Source organism: Amblyomma americanum, chromosome 6, assembly GCF_052857255.1.
Source record: "Amblyomma americanum isolate KBUSLIRL-KWMA chromosome 6, ASM5285725v1, whole genome shotgun sequence".
Classification (NCBI taxonomy): domain Eukaryota; kingdom Metazoa; phylum Arthropoda; class Arachnida; order Ixodida; family Ixodidae; genus Amblyomma; species Amblyomma americanum.
Genome location: NC_135502.1, coordinates 20,180,089 through 20,202,288, shown reverse-complemented (window position 1 = coordinate 20,202,288; position 22,200 = coordinate 20,180,089). Strand labels below are relative to the sequence as shown.

The following is a 22,200-nucleotide window of genomic DNA, read 5'->3' as shown; positions in this document are numbered from 1 at the left end:
ATGCAACAAGGGTCGTCAAGAGCACGTGTACATTTTGTTTATTTGCAACATCACTTTAGTTGGTCTGCTCTTTTTTTTGAAAAAGGGGCAGAAGGTGAACAATCTGAATTAAAAGTAACCAGTTACGTGACACCTCACGTTAACGTAAGTACGTTATAGTTCTGAAATAGTAACGGGTATGTTACTAAGCTACCGAAAAAAGTAACGCGTTACCGGTAACGCCGTTACTTGTAACGCGATACTGCCAACACTGGTTAGAGTTGGTGTTTGCTGGAAAGTAGTGAACCTTACAGCATTTTACTTGAATCTGAACAGGAAGTGCATGTTGTGATGCATCGCAGGGCCCGAGCGCAAGTCACGCATTCCTGACGAGGAGGCGAACCTGATCACGGCGTACCATGAAGGTGGCCACGCACTGGTGGCACATTACTCCAAGGAGGCCCACCCACTGCACAAAGTCACCATCATACCCAGGGGCCCCTCGCTGGGACATGTGAGTGCCCTCTCAGCGCATTGCAATGGTTCGGCGGCTGTCGCTGTCTGGCATGATGCGTGGTATCGTGGGTTCAACACCTTATTGCAGTGACTGCGTCTCATCTGGGTAGAGTGGACATATTGATGGTCATTAAAGAATGCTGGGTGACCAGTGTTATTCGAGAGCCTTTGATTACAGCAGGGGTTCTCAAAAGACTGGGCTCTACAAGAACCCTTTAGATCCTTGGGTGTGCTTTTTGGGCTCTTCAGACCCTAGTTTCCTTTACCCAATTTATTTTGGGGCTAATCATACTATTATTGCTCATAGCTAAGGCCTCCAGTTTCCTGCAATTCCACAAAAAATAAAAAATTTAAGGATTTTTACAGGATTTCGTACTGGGAGCAAAATTCTCATTTTTCGATACAGTTATGGTTAGGAACTACAGAACACTGGGGAAATGACTCATTTACCTAAGTTGCATGAATATAACACAACAGGGAGTCTGAAACCACAGGAAAATTTTTAAAGAAATATTACACAACAGCTACAGCATAGATGTGTCTAAATATGCATCCTTCTCACAGTCGCGGCAATCCCGGCACAAGCATGCGCACACGCTAACTGAATACTCATGCCGAACGAACACTCTCAAGCATTCTTTCTTTCCTTTAGCCATCAGCGAATGGAATCAAATTGATCCATCGATTACCATGTCATACTCACTATCTTCCTTCGCCTCAAGATTAGTAGAATGTAACAAGAATCAGTAAAGTGCCAATAGTCCTACATTTTACCAGATGACTGCCCAACAATTCATTATTGACATCTCTTGATACTATGTTATTTTTAAGATTGATTGCATTGTCTATTGTCACCAGTTACCTTCCTTCTTTCTCGCTTTCTTCTAGTTCCTATTGTTAAATACTTTGAATACTAGCATGCTGGCTGGCATGAACGACTGCTGCTGTACTTGTTTTCTTTTTTCTTATAGTTCTGAATCTTCAAGGTATTCTTGGTAACCTGCCTACTAGTAGCTATTAGCTACTAGTAGTTAGTAGTTAGTTAGTAGCTACTAGTAGTTATCTAACACTTATTCTAAATGTTCTCTCTTTTGTTGATCTGCTTGTCATTTCTCTTTTGGGCTTTGAACTTTATATTGGACTCATTGCCCACCTGCTACGGCCTCTTACCGAGACTGGCAGTATTGTATATAAAAGATAAAAAAATAATAAAATAACAATACCCCAACCCTTTTGGCCGACCATAGCCAAAGGAAGATCCGCTGTAGGTCAGGTTTCCACAAGATAAAAGGTCTGAGTTTGCAGGCATGCCTAGACTTTGTCAAGAATCGCCAGTCTTTGCTTCTGAGTCTCAAGTGTCCCTGAAAACTGCTGCTAGAGAACTGAAGTCCAGTGACAGAGACCTTGCACAGTTTCTTTCTGAGCGAGACGAACAAGGTGAAGATTTCGACATTTTGTCTCCCTTGGTTGGATTGGAAGAAGCGTCCCCAACACTCTCTCTGCCAGTCTTTCAAATATTTACCAATCACAATCAACTCTGTTGACACAGAGGGCTCATTCATTTGTTATGGAGGTCTAGTATCAAAGAAGCGCCATTCTTTGAGTGAAGATAACCGGAAAAATTACTCGATGCTGAGTTAAAACAGCCACCTTCAATTTTAAAAGCGGGATCGCTGTAGCATTTAAGGCATGTGCTTGAAAAAGAAACTTGCACATTTTTTTAATGCATGTTGTACTTCCCGCGAAATTTCACAGGTTCTTAATTCTACATCCACGATATTCAAAATTTTCCACCGCAGAAAGTTAGGAGCCTTATTCATAGCAGGCTATTTCACTACGCATCCTCTCATTATTAGTAGTTAAATTTGAGCATTTCTCGAGGGTCTGCACGTTCTTTTTGCATGCAAGTCAAGCAAGAAGGTACAGAAGCCAGAACACAAAGGGTTCATCAACACCATTTGAAAGCTGTTTTAAAAGATAGAGAATCCCTGCACTACAGTATTGTAGCTCACACTTCTAGCTTTGAAACATGAAAAAATCGTGGTGTTCAGTACTGAGTTTGAAGTAGACATTCCAGTGAATTTTGAAAGCCTGTCCTTCCTGAAGTCTACCTGTCCTAGCAGTGCTGAAGAAAGAGATCTATTGGCACCCAATGGTAGCCAAAAACCATACACTGGTGGGAGCTAGCAAGGCTGCTGTGTCTTTTGCTTGTAGAGTGTATCGCACCAAATGAAGAAAAAGAAGCGGAAATTGCAAAATTAGGCAAATTTTTTGTTAGCCCTTAGGACTAAGAAGAAGCTAGCCACATATTTGGAATTTGAAGCTTTGAAATTCTGAGCTTTTTGGCCAAATTCAGCAGTGTAAGATAGCATTTGTGAAATATTGGATCTGTCTGCCTGAAAACACAGACCCCAGGATGTATAACTAATGCAGCTAATTTTCTGTGCACGGCAAAAACTTGCACTAAACAACTAGTTAACTGCTAACATTTCATGCTTACATCTGCTTGGCGGTTAGATATGGAAACGACACGTAATAAGAAGATGTGAGAAAATTTGTTGAGAATGCTAGCTATTGGGAGCGAGTGAAAACTTTATTGGCTACAGTAGAATCTCGTTACAACGAACTTCACGGGACCGCCGAATTTCAATCGTTATTTTGAAATATCGTAGTACTGAAAAACCATTATTTTCATGTCAGTAATGCATCACAAGAACTAAAATTAGGTACCTTTGCAGCAGATTTATGTGTTGGTAAGTAAATAATAAACGATAACGCTGGGCACAGTTTAACTACAATTTATTGCTTGAAAAAGTCTTATCTTCTTCTGGCGAGTAGACGACAAACGCTGCAGGACGAACGTCTCCACATCCTCGACCTTCCTGTGCACGTCATCGGGGACATCTTTGCAGCGCCCGAGGAATGATCGGGTCTTCTCTAGAAAGACTAGGACATCCGAGCTGGAAACAATCTCTTCCTCTTCGTGCGCTGATCCAGTGTTGGCATCGTCTTGCTCACGCACTTGATTCACGATGTCTTCGGTGGTGAGCTCCGCGGATGTAGCCGCCGCGCTGTCGCTATCCACATAATTCGAAAGTCGCTGTCCACGGTAGTTGCCCAGCCGCAGACGTTTTCTTGAGGGAGCCAGCTGCGACACTCGATGTAGTTTTACGATCTTGTCCCGATCTTGGAACATCGTTGCTATTGTTGACGGTGTAATGCCAAGCTCCCTGCACAAGTTGCTTGCTTTTTTCCAGCAGCTGCGACAGAATGTCCGCTTTTTCTTTAAGCGAAAACTGGCGTCGCTTCTTTTTAACGCGGGGGCCAGGAGAACTCATTGTCAGCAAAGCTAATGCACAACACAATCACAGCGCCGATAACTTCGCAGATCCTAACGTTCGCTGTCGACGTGGTGACACTGCGCTGAATAGGCTTAAGACTGCTGCGCAGTACGTATGTGACCACACGCTGGGTGGATAATGGCCTTACCCTTTGTATCGGGTGGCAGCTCGCGCCGCCTCGCGTGATGGCGATACCGCTGGGGCTGTATCCGTTGCAACGAGTTCCCCAGCGCATAGCTGATGCTTCGGATGATGATGACAGGCGTCAGCTTCAGGGATTTGGTACGGAACTTCGTAATAACGAAGCGTTTTGCGACGAATGCGAGATTAAATTACATACGTTATTCTGAAATATTCGGTAATTTGAAATTCGTAGTACTGAAAGTTTTTTACATTGAAAGTATAGGCATTTTGGCGGGGATTTTAAAAAAATTCGTAAATCTGAAAATTTCGTTAATCTGATGTTCGTAGTAACGAAATTTTACTGTATTGGCTTCTGAGAGTATTCATTGTTGAGTCGAGCAGGTGGGTCCTTAGTCCAGAGCTCCAGCAGCCGCGGCTGCGGTGCATGCCCGGTCAACCAACCGGACTTCATTGTCCAGGTATTCGCTGGACGGTACGGCCTCCCTCTGCTCTGGTGTGGGATTCTGTATGTGTGGCAGTGCTGTGATTTTCTGGCAGCTTTACGTTGTATGGTATAGCATTGCTCTGTCTCCGCACCATGGACTTGTGTCTCGATATAGAAGGCTGACACTTGAAACCTTAGTGACTCATTCAACCCTTATGCCCATGCAGACTGCATACATTCCCGAGAAGGAGCACTACCATGTCACCAAGGCCCAGATGATGGCAACAATGGATACGCTCATGGGAGGCAGGGCTGCTGAGGAGCTTGTGTTCGGAACTGAAAAGGTCACTTCAGGTAAGGATTGTTGCACTGCACGGTCCTAAAAAAGTCTCCACATTTGCTGTGCAATCTTGTGGACGAGTGAGCTTGTTTTGTGTGTGAAGGGTCATTGGAAATGTGCGGAATTTGTTAACATTGTGTAAGCATGCTGTGAGGCTATGCAGTGCAAGCTTACGTGACTAGCGAATTTATTTTCATAATGAATGCTTTTTTTCTCCCCAAAAAACACACGGATATTTGGAGAGGTGCATTCAGTGTGTGGGGTAATGTATTAGCAAACATTTACAATTTAAAAACCAGAATAGTTGCTCTTTCAGCTCTGGTTGATCCTATACCTTGATTTTTTATAGGATGTTTATGTGATCATGTGGTTTCATAGGGTTTTATGGGTGACCGTTCGGATACTTCACTGGTATAGCCATTGTTGTCCTTTCAGAGTTTTGTGTCATCTTTAAATTTAACGTTAAGGAAACTTGTTTAGCTGAGGCAAAGAATGGCCAACGTATAATCATACCATATTTACTCGCATAATTTACGCACCCCCAGCGTACCCGGATTTTGTTTAAAATGTTACTCGCATATTTTGCACTTCCTGCTGTGCAAGCACGCCAGCATGCTTATGGGTGCACGCAGGGCAGGCTTGGGAAGATCTGCGCAGGTGAGTGAGGTGTCAGAAAAAATGTCGGTAATTTGTTTGTAAATTCCTTCCGGTAAGAAAAGGTCAATTAGCTGCCGTTTACCTGGCTCACTTGCACCGACGGTCACTTTTCCCGTATGAACGGCTGCAAGAGCAAACTTCCGGTAACCTCCGAAGCATGTGTCGTGCCAGAATCCGAAACTACTGAAACATTGGCTATTCTGATGGCTGCTACTCAGCCGGGCTGCATGCAAGGGCGCCGTTTAATCGCCTTGTATCTCCATTTGCCTCTCACTGCTAACTTATCGCTTTGAGCAGTGCACGTGTAAATATGCCATCGTGCAGGGAACTACGCAACATGGGTCTAGGGAGGAGGGGGAGTATTCATCCACATTAAAGTCAACTTTTTTTATTTCAGCAGTGATGGGTGCAAGTTGCGAGGTTGACTTACACGTGGCAATATATCGTATACATTCCGTGTTTTGATGTTTGTAGAGATTTTTAGGATGTGTTTCCGAAATCTGAGCATAATCTGCACACCCCCTTTTTGAAGCCATAATTTTAGGAAAAAAAGGTGCACAAATTATGCGAGTAAATGCAGTATTTCAAAATGTCAGTGCAAGATGTGATGTTGCTGCTCTAAATTGTTTTATCCTGAAGAAAGCAGCTTCAGGAATGCGCTGTTCAATTTGTTTTAGTGCGAAAGCACTTCTAGCTGCACTACCTAGGTTTCAGCAGTGTGTGTCTGTGTATGCATGTGAGGCCGCTGAGTTGCAAGTGTAACTGGATCACTGGTGCAATGGACACCTCAGTTGCATTGTGAGTAGGTGGTGGTGTCCACCTGCAAATTGAGGCAGTTATGTGCCTTTCCTTTTCCCAAAACGAACGGAAGGTTACTGGCTCCTTGGGTCAGTGGACACCTCAGTTGCGCTTTGAGGTATGTGGTGATGTCCACCTGCAAAAAAATTGTGCTTTAGCACACTATTTCATGCTTAGCAATGCTAAGCCACCAGCCATTTTTTACCTGCATATGGTGGAGGAAAAACTGTCATTTTGTGTTTCTGTAGCATGCACCTGTATTTTTTAAGCTATTGTGGCACATGGACACTGAACATCATTAGGTGCTAGTAAATTATCTTGTGAACAGGTCCTAAACAAGGAACAGAATGTGGCACTCAGTTAATGATAACCAATTCAGGCCCAGCTGGGCCCTTGAAGGATTAGAGCTGATGTGGCCCTGCCATGAAGACTTACCTTATCGTCTGAACTACGAAAGAATAGAACTGCACCAGGATCAGCAGAGGTGCATTAGAGAGGAGATGTTAGGAGTGTGGATAAGGAGGTGCGGCAGAAAGGCTGTCAGTGCATGCACCCTGTGCGATGCCACGCTACCAGCCAGTTCCTTTCAAAGACTAAAGACATTTTGTAGATCAGTATGTGAACTCCTTAGACCTCAGCACTCAAGCACATATTGAGCTCGCTTTTGGTGTCTGAGGGGATCAGGTCTAGAAGTGCAGCTCTGTCTCCTGCTCCGATACCACAGTATTCACTCTGCCTGTGAGACAGCGCCTCATAAAGGTTGCATATTACGTTAAGCATGCCAGCTGAAGCCTTAACATCACTGATTCTCATTGCCCTTCCTACAAAAGTGTGCGTTATTTAACTGAAAGTGGGGAACTAAATGTTTTTTTTTTTTTCATATCTACTGCCATATTAAGCTTATTAACCTCAAGTTCAAACAAGCTGTGGCAACTCATTCAGTCGCATGTGGAAATGTGGGGATAGTATTCATGATCAATGGTATATTGACCTCTTAAGATACCTATTCCTCTTGCATATTTAGCATATCATTGCATTGTTGTTTGTTGGCCCCTGCAACTCTTGCACTATGCCAAGTGCAGCCAAGATGTTCTTAACTCAGAGTGCACTTTGTGTTCTCTTGCATGTCCTTTCCATGGTAGGTGCATCAAGTGACCTGAAGCAGGCAACTGCCCTCGCTACCAACATGGTGAAAGAGTGGGGCATGTCAGAAAAGGTGTGTCATGTCAATGTCTCCTTGTGAAAATACCTATGTCCAGTCGTGCCTCTGATTGAAGTGAAACTAAGGATGCCTCCATCCAGTTTTTGTTTTGCTGAAAATCCATTTGTCTGTTTTTTTGGTGGCTCTATTTATGTTTGTTCACCAGCAAAAAACGTTCATTGCAGAGAAGTTTGCAGTTGATATTGGTTTATTTTTTTCCTGCCACTCACTCACTTCAAACTCGGGCTGTTGATGATGACGATGCTGATAGTGAGGGGAATCACATGCTCCATGATCTCTGGCAGGAAGTGGTTGGCACTGTGGTCTAGGCTCAGATATCCAGACAAAAGCATTCTCAGTGCTATCGCAGTTTTCTTGTGAAAACGGCTTGTGGTGGTGACGCCTGTATTTTTTGGCTTTTCTGCTGTTTTCATTGAAAGTAGAATCTTTGTCATTAGAATATAACGCGAATCGTTCGATAAGTCAGCTTCAGTTTGTATCAGGTGTACAAAGTTGGGCTTGTTGGTGTAAGTTCATTCTTGAAAGAGGCCCGAAGGTTGGGTTGAAAGAGAGGCAGGCAATGCTCAGCGCTCGTGCTGTCAGTTTCTCTTTCATCCCATCTTTCACGGTTTTTTCGTGAATAATTTGTCCTCAGTGTCCCATTAACTTTTTGAGTAGACTGCAGTTACCGATGTACTTGTGCTGAACTGGAGCAGTGATTTCTCTCTGTAGGGCCAGTTCCTGCTATAAATGTTGTGGATTGCCCACTGTGGCGGCCGAGCGGATATACAGTGTTCAGCTACTGAGCACAGTTTCACAAGGCTGGTCCAAGCTGCAGTGACTGGTGCAGGGGAGGCAAATTGCAAAAATATATTCCTGTTCTGATATTTTGGTGCACATAAGAAGATTGCAGAGCATCAAAATTAATCTGGAACCCTCTACTGCAGTACACTTTATAGTCCATGCAGTAGTTTTGGCTTTTGAAAAAACCTTGTCAATCATTCATTCGTTTTAAATTGTGAACCGAGAGCCCTGTGGCAGGAATATGCCATTGGAGCAAGCAAAGGGGCTGCTGTTCTAGCTACCGTCGTCTTGCTACGGCGAGACCAAAGCACTTGTGACCAAGCATGTGGCTCTGACCGTTCCGTTACGCACATTGTCACCTCAAATGGCGTTGTGTCTCAGACGTTCTTGTCTTCCAGGTGGGGGTGAGGACATTTGACGAGGATCGCAGTTCGCTGATTGTTGTCAATGAGCTTGCACCAAACACGGCTGAAGTTATTGACACGGAGATAAAGCGGCTTCTACATGTGAGTTCGCAGTGCACATCTGCATTTGTAAACATCACACTGTGTAATCTGATACTGGTAAATCTCGGGGCTGAATTGAAAAGCTTCAGAAGGCACTGTACAAAGCAGTACCTAATTTGGTGGCATGCAGAGCACTTGTCTCTTGTGCATGGGTAAATACGTATTTACTCATGTAATTTGCACCCACGTGTAATTATTGCACCCCTAATTTACTGCCCGGATTTGTAACAAAAAAAAATTTGCTCTCATCAGCATGCACACGTGTTGGCACAGGGCAGGCTTCAGAAGATCGGCACGGCTGTGTCGCCGTGCAGTTGCGAAAGATGAGTGATTGGTGTTAACAAAAACTTGGGAGATGCTTAAGGTCCACCTTAAGAGTGAAACTTGACGATACTATCCACAAGGCGGCATCACTCCGCACTGCTCCTGAAGGCCCCCATTTGCAATGGAAACTTTCGACTCTGCTTCCTCAAGGATGAACAATGACATCACACTCACTCACAGCGCTCGTGGTGGCGTTTGCGAGAAGTGGAAAGCTTCCGTTCTCTCAAGCTGTGCAAGGCCTCCACCGCTGGTGCTCCCGGGATTTTTCAGGGGCGAACGGCATGACAAAGCCGCAGCAGCGTTAGGCTCCAGCGACACCGCCGCCGACAACGTCCGCTTTTCTGCGTCGCGCCTCACTGCTGGCTTTGTGACTGTATCGTTGTGCGTTTATTGCTTTGAGCTGCGCACACGTCGTCATGCCATCATGCGAGGAACTACATAATGTGAACCTGGGCCGGGTGCGGATGCAGGGGAGGGGAAGGAAGTAGGCGTTGATTTATATTTGGAATCAGCTATCTTTTGGCTAGTGAGTGGCACGAGTTGCGGGGTCGACTACATGGCAATATATACAGTAAAATCCCTCTATAGTAAACTAGCTCTAATCAGCAAAAATCATTACTATATCAGTGTGTTTGCTATATCAGTTGAAATCTAAGGTCTGACGAAATCTCGTCTGGTCAGGTATTAAGTAATTCATTTCAACAGAAAAAAGGAGATGCCGACGAAAGGTTTGTGTCAAAACAAGATGTTTCGGCTTTCATACAGAAGCCTTCTTCACTGAAATTTATTCTAGAAGAGCAGCGCTTCAATCTGCTTCAATAATCGTCACAGGCATCTTGTGTAGGTTGTCGGGAAATTGCCAGTGTTATGGTTAAGTCTTTTTTCAGTAGTCTGAATCACCATGGACCAAGGACACAAACCTTTGGTCGGCGTCTTCTTTTTTCTGTTGAAATGAATTACTATGTCAGTTGTTGGCGATTGCATGGCTCTGACTATGCTCTGGCTGCTTACTAAGCGCGAAGTGTTGGTTTATAAAACACTCAGAAATACCTTACATCCTGCTCTTATTGTCCCTTTACGCGATGATTACTTACCAGTTACCACATGCTAACACATTTTCAGCATTGTTTACATCTTGTACCACATTTACATGAGTGCCTGCAAAAGTAAAGCAAGTTCGATTCCACGTGAGAAACCAAAGCTTTCCATGATCACGGCGTTCTTTTCTGTGGGTTCAGCGTCATATAAGAGGCAGTAGTTAATAAATGCACGCGACCAAGTCAAGCGCGGCAAAACCGCCCATGCAGTTGCGCCTCCGCTTCTTGCCGCTGCATCTCTCTGCTTCACGCTGCCGTGCGTTACGAACGCACGCCCCTTTTCTACACCTCACTGCACTTTTACTGGCTTTCCTTTTTTTCAGCGACCCGCGCCGCCTTCTTTCTACGTTCATAGCCAGCTTTACTTTTTCCGTGCACGCCGCGCGCTTTGCCTCACGGCCTCAAGGTCTTCGAAAAGTTGGCTTCTGCCTGCGGCTCTCTAGCTTAGTGGTGAAGCCATCTGAACGAGCGCTTTCGGTATCAATTTGCCTTGGGATCGCAGACTTCGAGCGTGCCGCAGTGTCATCATTCCGCTGAAAGTACATCACCACAGCCAAACGCTCTTTACTATAGCCATTTCTTCGAAAAAATAGCTTTACTATAACCGAAAAAAATGTACACTTGTCTATAGAAGGCAAAATGGGGGGACCATTGCTTAACTTTACTATATCTGGTTTTTTCCATAATAGAGTTTACTTATAGCGGAGTTCTACTGTACTATACATTGCGTGGTATGACCTCTGTAGAGTTTTATAGGGTGTGTTTGCGAAATTTCCGCATAATTTGCATGCCCCCTCTTTGAAGCCTTAACTCTAGGAAAAAAAGTGTGCAAATTACACGAGTAAATGGGCAGTGTGGTTGGGAGGGGTGGTCCTGTTTGTACAATGCAGTCCTTGAACTGTCTCCATCATAAAAAATGAGGTCAATTCAGTTTTCCCTCAGTAAATCCCTCTTTTTTTTTTTGAGGGCAGGGGAATGGGCAGTCAATCACTCGCCCATTCCTTAGAGGGGCTCTGAAGGGGGCTCTAATAAAGTTGCGGCATGTCTGGGATATTGAAGCATGCCGCTTCACGAATAGTGTTCAGCAAGGATTTTTTTAAATGCGCCTTGTAGAAGCTGAGTTATCTGTAGTTAAAATTTGAATGTCAGCGCCTTCGCGCCTTTCGCTCTCCTCTCGTCACTTTTTGCACGCTGGAAGGTAGGCGCTTCTTCGCCGACCTCCCTCTGGGAGCAGAGCTTCCTGACCCGCCGGAGCTAAGCGGCTCATTGGCTGAGGCCACGGTAGCTGCCTGACGTCTGAAAAAATTAACCAATGGCCACCTCTCACCTTCTCTACGCAGATGCGGGGGACGGAGGAGGGTGCGAGCATGAAAAAGTCGCCGAAAAGGGCTCGCCAACTTTGACGCGTTATTGTAGGTCGTCTGCTGCGTGTAGAAGAGTATTATTTGGCTCTGGTTTTCATGGCAACACAGTGCAGTGATTAAGTGAGTTAATGTGCTCTCCTCGGAAGGCGTTTCAGAGCCCCTTTAAGCCTGCCCCTGCCCTTCTGCTTACATCCATTGTGTATGTTTTCAGGTTAGCACAGTATACCATGCGAGTCTTTGTGATGCTCACATTCACTCTTGTCATGGTCTGTTTTTTCTCTGCATTGCAGGAGTCCTATGAAAGAGCCAAGGCAATTTTGAAAACCCACCAGAAAGAGCACAAGCTTCTGGCAGAGGCGCTGTTAAAGTACGAAACTCTCGATGCTGAAGACGTCAAGCAGCTGCTTAGCGGAAAGGACCTGTCCCAGATTCGAAAAAGGTAACCCTCCTTGCTTAGTCCTGTTGGTATCTCGGCTACAAACAGTTCACACAGGACACACTATAGGGCTGACAGGATGCCATTGGCCCGTTTCGTTTGGTGTAGTTCGCTAGTGTAGATGCTGGGTGACACTTCTACAGACTCAATAGCTGCTGTCTTGTCCGAAAACATGTTGTTCACTGAGGACCATGTGTGCTTATTGAGAAGTAGCGGGGTATGCTTAGATAATTGTGAGAGGGGAGCTTGCCTCATATCATGTCAGTGCTCACAGCAAAGAAAAAAAAAAGTTGAGAAAGGTGAAAGATAAATTGTTCTTAATGCCTTGCTAAACCACAATTGCTGCTGGTTGTATGTTGTACATTCTCTATGGCAAGGGCTTTTGCAGGCCCGTTTTTTGCACCCAAGCAGTTTGGTTTGACCATGTCTGAGGTGGTTCTGATGTTGCTGTTGGGGGTGTTCGTGCCAAGTCACTTGTCCTTTTACGCACATGCTGTACATTGGTTACCATGGTTACTGAATGAGATTCATGTACTTCATCTGAATTTACTACTATGAAGGCGAGGTTAAGACAGGACTGTTGTGACTGAATTCATTACCTGTCCAAGTCATTTTATGATGTCTGTACTACAAGGAACAAATTGTGTGATGTTTGCCATGACTTGCATTGGAAAGTTTTGGTTCAGTGTGTGTGAAAATGGTTGCACATGTTTCAAAGTAAATAAACCATTTTATGAAAGGTACAAACTTCAGGGCAAGGTTGTCTTGTGCAATTCGATAAGCGTTTCACACGTTTCCCAGAGTCATAGCTTTTAGTGTTCCTTTGTCAGGAAGAGAAGGCTTTGTCTAGGTAGGTGAAATTATACTGTATTTTGCGTATAATTTAATCATTTTTACAGAGCTGGAGGGCAGCTTTTGCTGCATATGTCGTATACCAGTGAGGCTTAGTTCTAGTAGTTCAGCCATCTCATTTAGCAACGAAACATGTTTTGTGTCTCATGAAAGGTGTCCTAAGCACTTATTTCATGGCAGCATCCAGTTAAGCAGTTGTGCCCATCTGTTGTTTTAGGTGCTCTGGGAGCAGCATGGCTTAATGCTTTGCCAGAAGTGTGTGCAGAATGTGCAAATTAACCTGGTGCAGCAGGGATGAGTGCAAGTGCAGATGAGGACACCGCAGTGTGGAATGGGCATTTTTCTCCAGTGCATTGGATGAAAAAAAAAAGGGGAAAGCATTCGTAAAATCGAGAATAAGTCCCATTTCTACCTTTGAGAAGAATCATTATTAGAGGTGTGTGAATACCAAATTTTTGAGTGCGAATCGAATCATATATATTTCGCAAAACGCAGCTCTGAAAGAAATGGATACCGCAAACAGATCTTGTTTTCACCCATCATCAGCATAATTTGCTACACCTGTAAGGCCTACCAGGCAATAAATAAGGAGGAATCATGTAGTAGTGATAGCTTGTAGACTAATACCTTGTTTACAGTTCTTTGGATAACAATTACAGTTAGCGAAAAAGTTTGGGGCCATCAGTTGGATTGACGAGTAGGAAATTATTTTTCTTTCACTTGCCAATCTATTCCAATTCTGATTTTGTTCTATTCGTAATCGCCTCCTTTATTCATTACCCCCCCCCCCCCCCCCCCCCCCCCCCCCCCCCCCCGAGTCATTTTTACTATACCTGTCCCTCCTCCCCCTTCCTGTCCACCTGCCTCCACAGTTGGCAGGTGGAGGCTTCACACAGATGCCAGACTGTTTTCACCTTCATGGCCCGCCTAATGCTATCGCATAAAAATATATCGCAGTTTGACTTAATACTCTCATGACAAAGGAGCTTACTGAATGCTATCATGAAGCATTGAAAGGTAGCCAGAGACCTCCTTACAGGAGGAGTGACATCAGTGGTCAGTTAACAGTGAGTCCAGGCACTGCCAGCAAAATGAAACCAGATGGCGCATCCAACCTGAGCTGCACCGCGAGCGAGACCATCCCTTCCAAGTGCCTTCACGATGCCTGAAGACAAAGTGCCGGTAGTGCAATGCTGCTCCAAATGCAGCGCACATGAGGACACATAGTGCGCTTAGCCCTCGTGTGCTGGTTTCGCTGGACTGCAAGTCCCGCAATGGGCCCAAACCACCCAAACGCTGTTAGGCGCCTCAATGTGTACGCTGCGCTGTACGTGGTGCGATTCGCGTATCTTGGAGCCAGACATTTCTGCCATGTGTTTTTGCTTGGCTTTGTGGCCCAAAACACGCAGTTTCTATATTTTAATTGGCAAATATTGAGTATTATCAAAAAGGTCGCGCCGAAACACATGGAGCAGTGGGCTATCCTCCATAAGCAGGGCCGCACGGCCAGTTGTTGACTGCATTGTGGCTAAATGCAGTGGCGTGCCGCGCGTGCGCAGTGGCAGCTTTGATGGCAGTCAGTGCATCGATTTTATGTGAAGCCTAACATTACCGCGCGAGGGCTTTTGCCGCATACTTGGCAGCCGATTCTACAAGGGAAGAGCAAGATACTGTCATTTGGAAAATGTTGCAATGTTTCGCCATGAGTTTAAATTGCAGTATGAATCGAATAGTAAGTGGTATTTGCAAGCTGTGAAAATTTCGGATATTGGCACACTCGTAATCATATTATGTTATTTAGTACTTACCTGCAGTGAAATAGTTCTTGAGGCATTTTTTTTTTTTGCTGCTATTACTGTCATTCTTATTGAAAGACATGGGAAAGACCTGCAGTGAGGTAACACAGAGTCCAGGGACATTTGTTAATGTTTATTCAGTTCTTTAGACTTGTTAGTGCTCTATTATTACACTCGAGCTTAATAAAATGTCAATGGATCCTGTAACAAAGAGGCAAAACATTCCTTTTTTTTTTTCAAATGCATCTATTTTATATTTTTACCTCCCAAGACATACTTCTATGTACAGGTTATTTTCTTAACAGCATTATTGGGTAGTATGCATACTCTGCAGACATGTTCAGTTTGCAGAAGATAAATAACATACAATATTAATAGGTTTATCAGATGTGTTTTGTTAAACAGTCTTTTCATACCACAGTGATCCTTTTATTTTTGCAAGTATAAGCCATTGTAGTTTACAGTGAACATTCTTTCCTCTGGCTCAGAGAAAGGCTTTTGTGTTCCTATTATTTATATTCAGTCAAGCTGACGTTACTTTTATGTACATTAATCAGAGTGAGGTCTTATTTACAACTAGCACCCGTGTTATATCTCTTGCTTTACACGTCTAGCTATGTTCTAGCTTTCTTTCGACACCTGCACTGCCCACACAAATAGTTATCTTCCCAGCGCTGTAACGGTGCGCGCGAGCACTTGCGGAAGGAACTGAGACAAACAATAGCAGCGCTCACAATTATCAGAGGGGCAGAGAGAAGCAATGCTTTCATTGCCTGCAGTCTCCCACACGATCTACTTTCCAAACTGGCTGCATGCACAAAGTCCATCCACACTATTCTGTTTCTTTCCATGCAAGCAGTCATGGTCACTTTGTCAGATTCTTCTCTCATTTGTTTGTCAAACGTTCAACGGAGATTGTCAAGGCAAAATAAAAGCAAAGAACCCAGCGTGCATCTGTCGACCTGGGCTACACAGTCGTTGCAAAAGGGTGCCTCTGAAGAAGGCTTGTGGGAGGGCAGGCTCTGTTTTATGTACAGCTTGTGTAGAAATCTCTTCTCTGTGCGCCTACTGCACGGCCCGGCTTCGGCTCTTGTCTTAGGCTTCTGGAATGGACGGCTTTCGGCAGCGTAGGCTGGCATGTGCGCTATCAGGGACCATCAGCGTTTGCGATGCAGTGGTCATTTCTTGCGGTTGAGGACTTTCTCAGTAATACTGATGAGTGCCTGCTTCTCGGGGGAATCGACCCATGGTGCCAAGTGCCGCACAGCTTCACTGCAGTGCTTCTGTGCCAGCAGCCGCGTGTGCTCCAGGCCGTCACTCTGAAAAGCAGTTTGGTTATACGAGATCAATGGCTTTGCAGCATTTTGCACAGCTGGCAACACTGGTGTGCTGGAAAGCGCTCAGTAGCAGAAACTTCTTATCGCATTTCTCGTATTTAACATGTTCAGACATAGCAATAGCTTTAGGTTGATAGCATTGAACTCAGTTGCTTACCTTTAGAACTGCCTCGTAAGCCCTCTCGACATCTCCAGGCTCTGAGAAGCGCCGCATGATCATTGCATTCAGCTCTGGGTACTGGAAGAGGACAAAATATGTGTTGACAGCGTTATGCTGGGTATCATGCAAGAGATAGCACTAGTCACAACATGTAGAAGAGCGATGCCTCCAAGTTACGCGAGGCTAAAAACCAAGACAAAGGATGAGGGTTCTTCACCCTACTAAAGTTGGAGTGCCTTTAACCTGACCTTGAAGTGGAACCCAGCTATTTTTCACAAGAATCTAGCCAAGTGGGAATTGCATGTCTGGTTTGAAGAATGACTTCAATGCTTGCAGGGTGACCATTAGAAATTTCACGTACCTTGTCACAGGCAAAGAGGACAGGCGCAGTTGCAAGTCCTAGCCTAAGGTCAGCAGCAGCAGGCTTGCCCAGGTCAGACTGACTGGATACAAAGTCTAGGAGGTCGTCAACCAACTGAAAAGGCCACAGATAAGTTGGTGTTAGATACGAGGCATTGCAACGCTGTCACTTCACTGCTCACCTGAAATGCAATGCCAACGTTCCTGCCATACTGATATGCTGCCTCCTGGATTTTCTCATCTCCACCACCAAGTATGGACACCTAACAGGCGAAATGGAAAGACAAATGTCTTTCAAGCAACCTGTTTGGCATCTTTCCATTGTTTAATTGCAACATGAAGTGTGTACCATTCACAAGCTGAAAGGTCACAGGCTTGTTGCACAGCACTGCACCTCGCAGCAAAACCACATCTCAAGAAAATGTCAAATGTAGAACTGTAGTAGTAAAACAATATCTTTACTTGGAATTAAAAACCTTAGATAGGATGATGATATGTCGGCTATGGAGCTTAACACTCCACCAGCTGTATGCGTGTGGCTGTGACTATCAAGGCAAGAGCAACACTAGTACAATAATGCTCCCATACACACTTGACAACTTGCCAGCTTCATCATACTGGTACTATCCCTTATCCAGTACAGTAGTGGCGGTACCACTGATGTTCACTCAGGTAGCTGCAAGTTTATAGGATCACAGATGTCAATGCAGCCAGTTTATGAAAGGTTTCCAACTTAACATCCAGCATATGTGAACCACTCACCGATCTGCAAGCGAAAGCTATGAGGCTGGCAGTCTTCTTGAATGTCTTCTGTATGTAGTGAGAGAATCGTTCTCCCTCGTCTTCTTTGGAACCCAGCTGCATGAATTCTCCTTGAACTAAATCCACGAGAACCTGTTAAAACAATCGCACCTGAGTGAACCCGTACAGTTCTCATTGCAGGCATACTTGTGGCTGTCTCAAGATAACCTGCAATGTACTGGCCAACAAAACAGCTGCTCAACAGAACCGACGGGGTCAGGAGTGGAATTTAACCTGGCTGTGCTTGTTTTTGTCTGCTTTTTTGTCCGCAGCAGATTTTTTCCAATGACATGTGCTATCAGAACAGTCCTGATTTTCTTTTTCTTACACCTGTAATCTTTGCAGGCATTGGAAGCAGTGAGAAAACATGCGTGGGATCACTGGGAGGGCATGGAAAAGAAGCAACCATTCTGAAACATGTTTACAAGGTAGAATCTCCACATATTCTGGCTTGTAAAATTGCTTTCAGAATGCCTTTACATAAAGTACGAGCACTCGAAAGAAAAAGTCTAGTTCAAAAAGCAGTTGAGCTGCTGGGATGCAAAATGGCTGAATGAATAATCGCTGCACTGCAACAGCATCAAGGAAACTGAGAAACCGCTCACCTGAGACAGGAAACTGTTGACGTCATTGCTCCCGATCTTGGCAAGCAACTGGGCTGTCCGGGAGAGCACAAAGTCGCCTGCTAGAATAGCCTGTAAATATACCGGGCTCCAGTGTTGTGAAATGTTTCATGGCAAAAGAAAAAAAGAAAGATGAAAAATTTTTCTGTGTGCTGTCTGTGTTTACAGTTTAGGATTACACTACTTTTTGGTCATATATGTGAACTCACCTCCAAGTATACATTTTTGCAGGAAGGCCCTGATAAACGGTCTCTACTTCAGCATTAGGAAGTTAATGTGGGTACAGGCATGCCTAATGTGGTCTGCAACACTAGTGATGTGGCACGGAGTCTATGAATCTGTCTGTGAATGCTTGTGAGAGCAGAACTGCATGCATCTTGTTGGAACAGAGGCTTCCGTGCACTTCCGGTCAACTTCCTGGGGCTCTGCAGCCAAGGCCAGACAGGAAAAGCAGACAGGCCTTTTTCTCCTGAAGGCTGAAGTACCGAAGCGCACGTGTCATTCCACAGCAGAACATGGTGCTTAAAATAACGAGATGAGACCAACAAGTTCACGCAAAGGAATCTGCCCCTCTGATGCATGCAGTTAACAATTAAATGACCCTGCCTGTCGCCCCTTGCAATAATGGCAAAAAATCTTTTTGTACAGTAACTGGTGATTGTGGTAGTTCTCCTTGTTTACTGGCTGGAATATTTGGTGCAGTGACACAGCAAGGTCACAAAGGCCAATCTCCTTCCCTTTTCTACCTAGCCTTGGCTGCAGACCACACAGAGTTGACAGAGAGTGTAGTGCTGTTTCTGCAACCACATTGCTGCACTGCCACTGCGTTGCAGATCATACCAAGGGTAGCTGTGCATCAATCTTGCACATGCATCACTCACCTTTTTCTGCCCCCATAACACATTGACGCTGGGCTTTCCTCGCCGTGTGTCTGAAGTGTCGATGACGTCGTCATGGACAAGGCTGGCAGTATGGATCATTTCGCACAGTAATGCCACTTTCTTTTGAAAATCTAATAGTCTGTGCAAAAAAACAAAACAAAAGCGATTTAGGCAATTATGAGAAGAGTGTGAAAATACATACCGTAAAAACCGGAATATAGGTCGAATTTTTTTTCAAAAAACCATGGTGAAAAGTCGACCCCCGTCTTATATACCGGTCATTGGCGGAAAAAATACGGAAGTCTTGCAACAATGGGTGGCTGAAGTCAGCAGCCTCCATCACCATCGCCATCAGCAGCAGTGCCGCCATTTTGCGTTTCAGTAGATGCAAAGCGGAAGCTAACGGCAATTTACCGTCGCCTTCAAGAAAAACACGATTAAGTACGAGGAAGCTCAAGGGAACCTGGCGGCACAGCGCGAATTTGGAGTATCCGAAAAGAGCATTCAATACTGGCGGAGGCAGAAGCTGCGTATTACAACTTGCAGTAACCAGAAGAAAACATTTCGTGGGCAGACCGTAGTGTATCGAGAATAGGAAGGAAACGTTGCGCTGCGAGCAAGATCGCTGTCTGTGACTGCCGAATGCATCCGCGTGAAAGCGGCAGAGATTGCGCGTGCCTCTAGACTCACGAGGGCGCAATTCAAAGGCTCGCCATCCTGGTTGCGGCGATTCATGAAGAGGAGGGCTTTGCTCTACGGCGCCGTACTTGCCTGTGCCAGAAACGAACACGCGGGCCAATTGGTGCGCGATATTGTTAAAAAATTTGCCGGGTGTACATACAAGCAGCATTTAAATGAAATTAAATACTGTCACCATTGTGCAACCTCTCGAGTCGCATTTGTTTCAAAGTAAGGATGTCTTTCGGTACTTTTCCCATTGAAAAAGATCTTTTTCATTTTTAGAATTGGTTAGTTAGGGGGTCGACCTATATTCCGGTCCGACCTATAGTCCGGTTTTTACGGTAGCCATTTTTACAGACTCGCATGCTGCATAAAAAATGCTGAGATTGAAAATATGATGCACTAAGACATATTGTCTATTCTGTTCATGCCACTTCAAGCAGCGCTTGACCTTTGCATGCACTTTCTTGATGCTGTTGACAGAATCTTTCATCACTTGAAACATTGAGAAGCATGAGCCCTCCTCTCTGCTGCTTGTATGTAATAGTAATCACTTACACATTTCTATTGTGCACGTGAATGTTCACCGCTCTGGACATCAAGGTGCAGATCATGGGGCGAAAAGCTTTTCCCTGGCCATCAAAGTAGTAGCTGGCAATTTCATTCAGCTGTGGCTTCGACACCCAAAGTTCCTGCAAGAAGGAAACAAACTGATGTATATCTGGGTATCTGCAGAATACTGCTGTTAAATCAATTCACAAACACTAAGTGTGCTGGTTAGTGCCAAGTCTTCTGCCCAGGTTGCCTCAAGTCTACTTTCAGGCAAGCAGGTCATTATGGCAGTGGAAGCACGCTATGACAGAGCATGGCACAAGAAAAAAGCATTGTTTTTTTTTTTTTTTTTTGCTGTGGCATGTTGGTCTAGCTCGTCACACTCAATCGTGCTTTGGACCAGGATTTTGGATTTGGCTCATTGTCACGTACTGCTGCTGTAACTGCATGCCACACATGACGTTGGTAAAACACTTCATGACAAACAGCACGGTCAAACCAAACTGCCTGGCATTCACCACGTTTGCTATCCTAAGCACTTCAGACAAATTCCAGCATCTTCAATCTCTGCTCCAGCTCCACCCTTTTTTTGCTATCCTTCACTTGCTTTTTCACCTTTAAGGGTATTTATTGGTATGCCAGTGCATGCGGTACAAGAGCACGAAAACAAAATAAGTGTAAAGCTGACAGCCACAAGTCCCAGAAAAAGTAATGCACAGCAATTGCACATTGCCAGCAGTGCTGTAGCTATTGCAAAGAAGCCAGGGCTTTCACAGTGCAGAAATACACAGTGTGTGCAGTCAAGACTACTGAAAATGTTCACTGCTTCTTGTAATGGCAAAGGGAGACTTGCAAAACTTTGCGCATGTTATGGCTGCGGAGATACACTGAAGTGCTCTCTCTGAAAAGTTTATAGTATACTGGTGTTTGTTTTTTTCTTGTATGCTGCTTGAGCATTGTGTGTTGTGCTGCATGCAACTTTCTTTCTTTGCACTTGCACAATGTCTTGGTCCTCTTGCGAGTCCTCTTCAAAGATTGAGAAAGGACAGGGCATGATGTGCATTGTAACTTTAAACTAGAAGCTCCAGTGATACAGATATGTGCACATCTGCTACAACCCAACAGAGCATCGGGTATGATTCACAATTTCTGATGCAGCAGCTACCACAGTTCCCACCTGGGTGCACCCATGGAGCTAAGAAAGAAAGGAAGGCCTCAAGCCAAGACCAATATTTCTTTCAGCACAAAAACTTGAAGATCTTTCACCTTTCTTTGCAGCACGGCGACTCAGCTCGGCTCAAATTTTTTTTTTTGTTAACCAAAGCTTTCCTTCCGCTTTGCTTAACACATGCTCAGCAGTTGTCTTTCAACGACGTGCTTCTGAACGTGTTCAGGCGAACTGGCACTTGGAATTATTTCCAGTGACACAAAAGCTACCCCAACCTAACAAAGTCTACGAAGGGTGGAAGCACTTAAAAAAACTTGGGAAAGAGAGTCAACTGAAACATTTCCTGGAATGCCGTAGACAAAGGACCCCGAACCTTTTTAATGGCATCGTAGATGTCGGCCAGGTCCTGTTTGGACAGCTCGAATGGGTCTGTGCTGGTCTCTGGCAAACTGCCTGGCTGCTGAACCAGGGGTGCTTGAGACCAGGAGGCCGTCGTCACGAACGTCCGGTGCGGGGTGAACTGGGGTGTCGCTGTAACACTGCCGCCGCCGCCATGCCTGCTGCAGCTGCAACAGCTCCGTGCGCCTTGGCTGCTGCCACCAAGGGGGTGCTGCAACCTCCTGTCCTGTGTCAGGGGATACGAAGCACTGTGGTGTTACTCACTGCAGTGACACATGGCATGAGCACTGCTGACTCATCTCGGTGCATGAAAGCACACAAGTGTCCGCTCGCATTGAAATCAAAAATTTTATTTTGACCCAGGTGTGAGGGGTCTGCAGGACAGGATGAGGGGTCTGCAAATGAAGGAAGGTAAAGAAAAGGCCATCAAAAGAGAGCCTGAGTACTAAGATGTGATGCTGTGATCTGCTAGAGCAGTTCATTTTGTATGTGACATGCATGGATGTGTTTTACGTAAACATGCTCCTGTCTTCTTGTACCAAGCTCTTCAGGACAAACTTGTCAGCACAACTTGTATTTACGAATAATTTATTTACTTTAACTTTTGCATTACCAAAATATGGTTACACATTTAGATTAACAAATGTTCATGCCCATTT

The 22,200-nt window shown here is 44.8% G+C and overlaps 2 protein-coding genes across 7 annotated transcripts in view; one reads left to right on the top strand and one right to left on the bottom strand.

Moving 5' to 3' along the window:
- The window catches only part of YME1L (ATP-dependent zinc metalloprotease YME1L), a 43,094-nt gene that overhangs the window by 19,868 nt on the left and 1,026 nt on the right, over positions 1 to 22,200 (top strand). For 2 of the 6 annotated variants that reach the window (XR_013315611.1, XR_013315610.1), the window contains exons 14-19: positions 342 to 493; positions 4,632 to 4,758; positions 7,342 to 7,415; positions 8,603 to 8,710; positions 11,786 to 11,934; positions 17,583 to 17,665. Coding sequence is in view for 4 of the 6 variants with exons in the window: in XM_077668723.1 (XP_077524849.1) it covers positions 342 to 493; positions 4,632 to 4,758; positions 7,342 to 7,415; positions 8,603 to 8,710; positions 11,786 to 11,934; positions 17,583 to 17,598 (626 nt within the window). In the remaining 2 variants the exon portion in view is untranslated. Of the gene's footprint in view, positions 1 to 341; positions 494 to 4,631; positions 4,759 to 7,341; positions 7,416 to 8,602; positions 8,711 to 11,785; positions 11,935 to 17,582; positions 18,003 to 22,200 lie in introns of those variants that run through there. The other 4 variants (XM_077668723.1, XM_077668722.1, XM_077668721.1 and 1 more) reach the window with 2 other exon arrangements.
- Positions 14,698 to 22,200, bottom strand: part of qless (decaprenyl diphosphate synthase subunit 1 qless) — a 49,975-nt gene continuing 42,472 nt past the window's right edge. The window contains exons 2-10 of the mRNA XM_077668724.1: positions 21,516 to 21,767; positions 19,981 to 20,114; positions 18,742 to 18,880; positions 17,843 to 17,932; positions 17,199 to 17,330; positions 16,619 to 16,699; positions 16,438 to 16,551; positions 16,074 to 16,154; positions 14,698 to 15,898 (exon numbers count right to left, since the gene is read on the bottom strand). Coding sequence (XP_077524850.1) covers positions 15,758 to 15,898; positions 16,074 to 16,154; positions 16,438 to 16,551; positions 16,619 to 16,699; positions 17,199 to 17,330; positions 17,843 to 17,932; positions 18,742 to 18,880; positions 19,981 to 20,114; positions 21,516 to 21,767 — 1,164 coding nt within the window. The 3' untranslated portion in view covers positions 14,698 to 15,757. The remainder of the gene's footprint in view (positions 15,899 to 16,073; positions 16,155 to 16,437; positions 16,552 to 16,618; positions 16,700 to 17,198; positions 17,331 to 17,842; positions 17,933 to 18,741; positions 18,881 to 19,980; positions 20,115 to 21,515; positions 21,768 to 22,200) is intronic.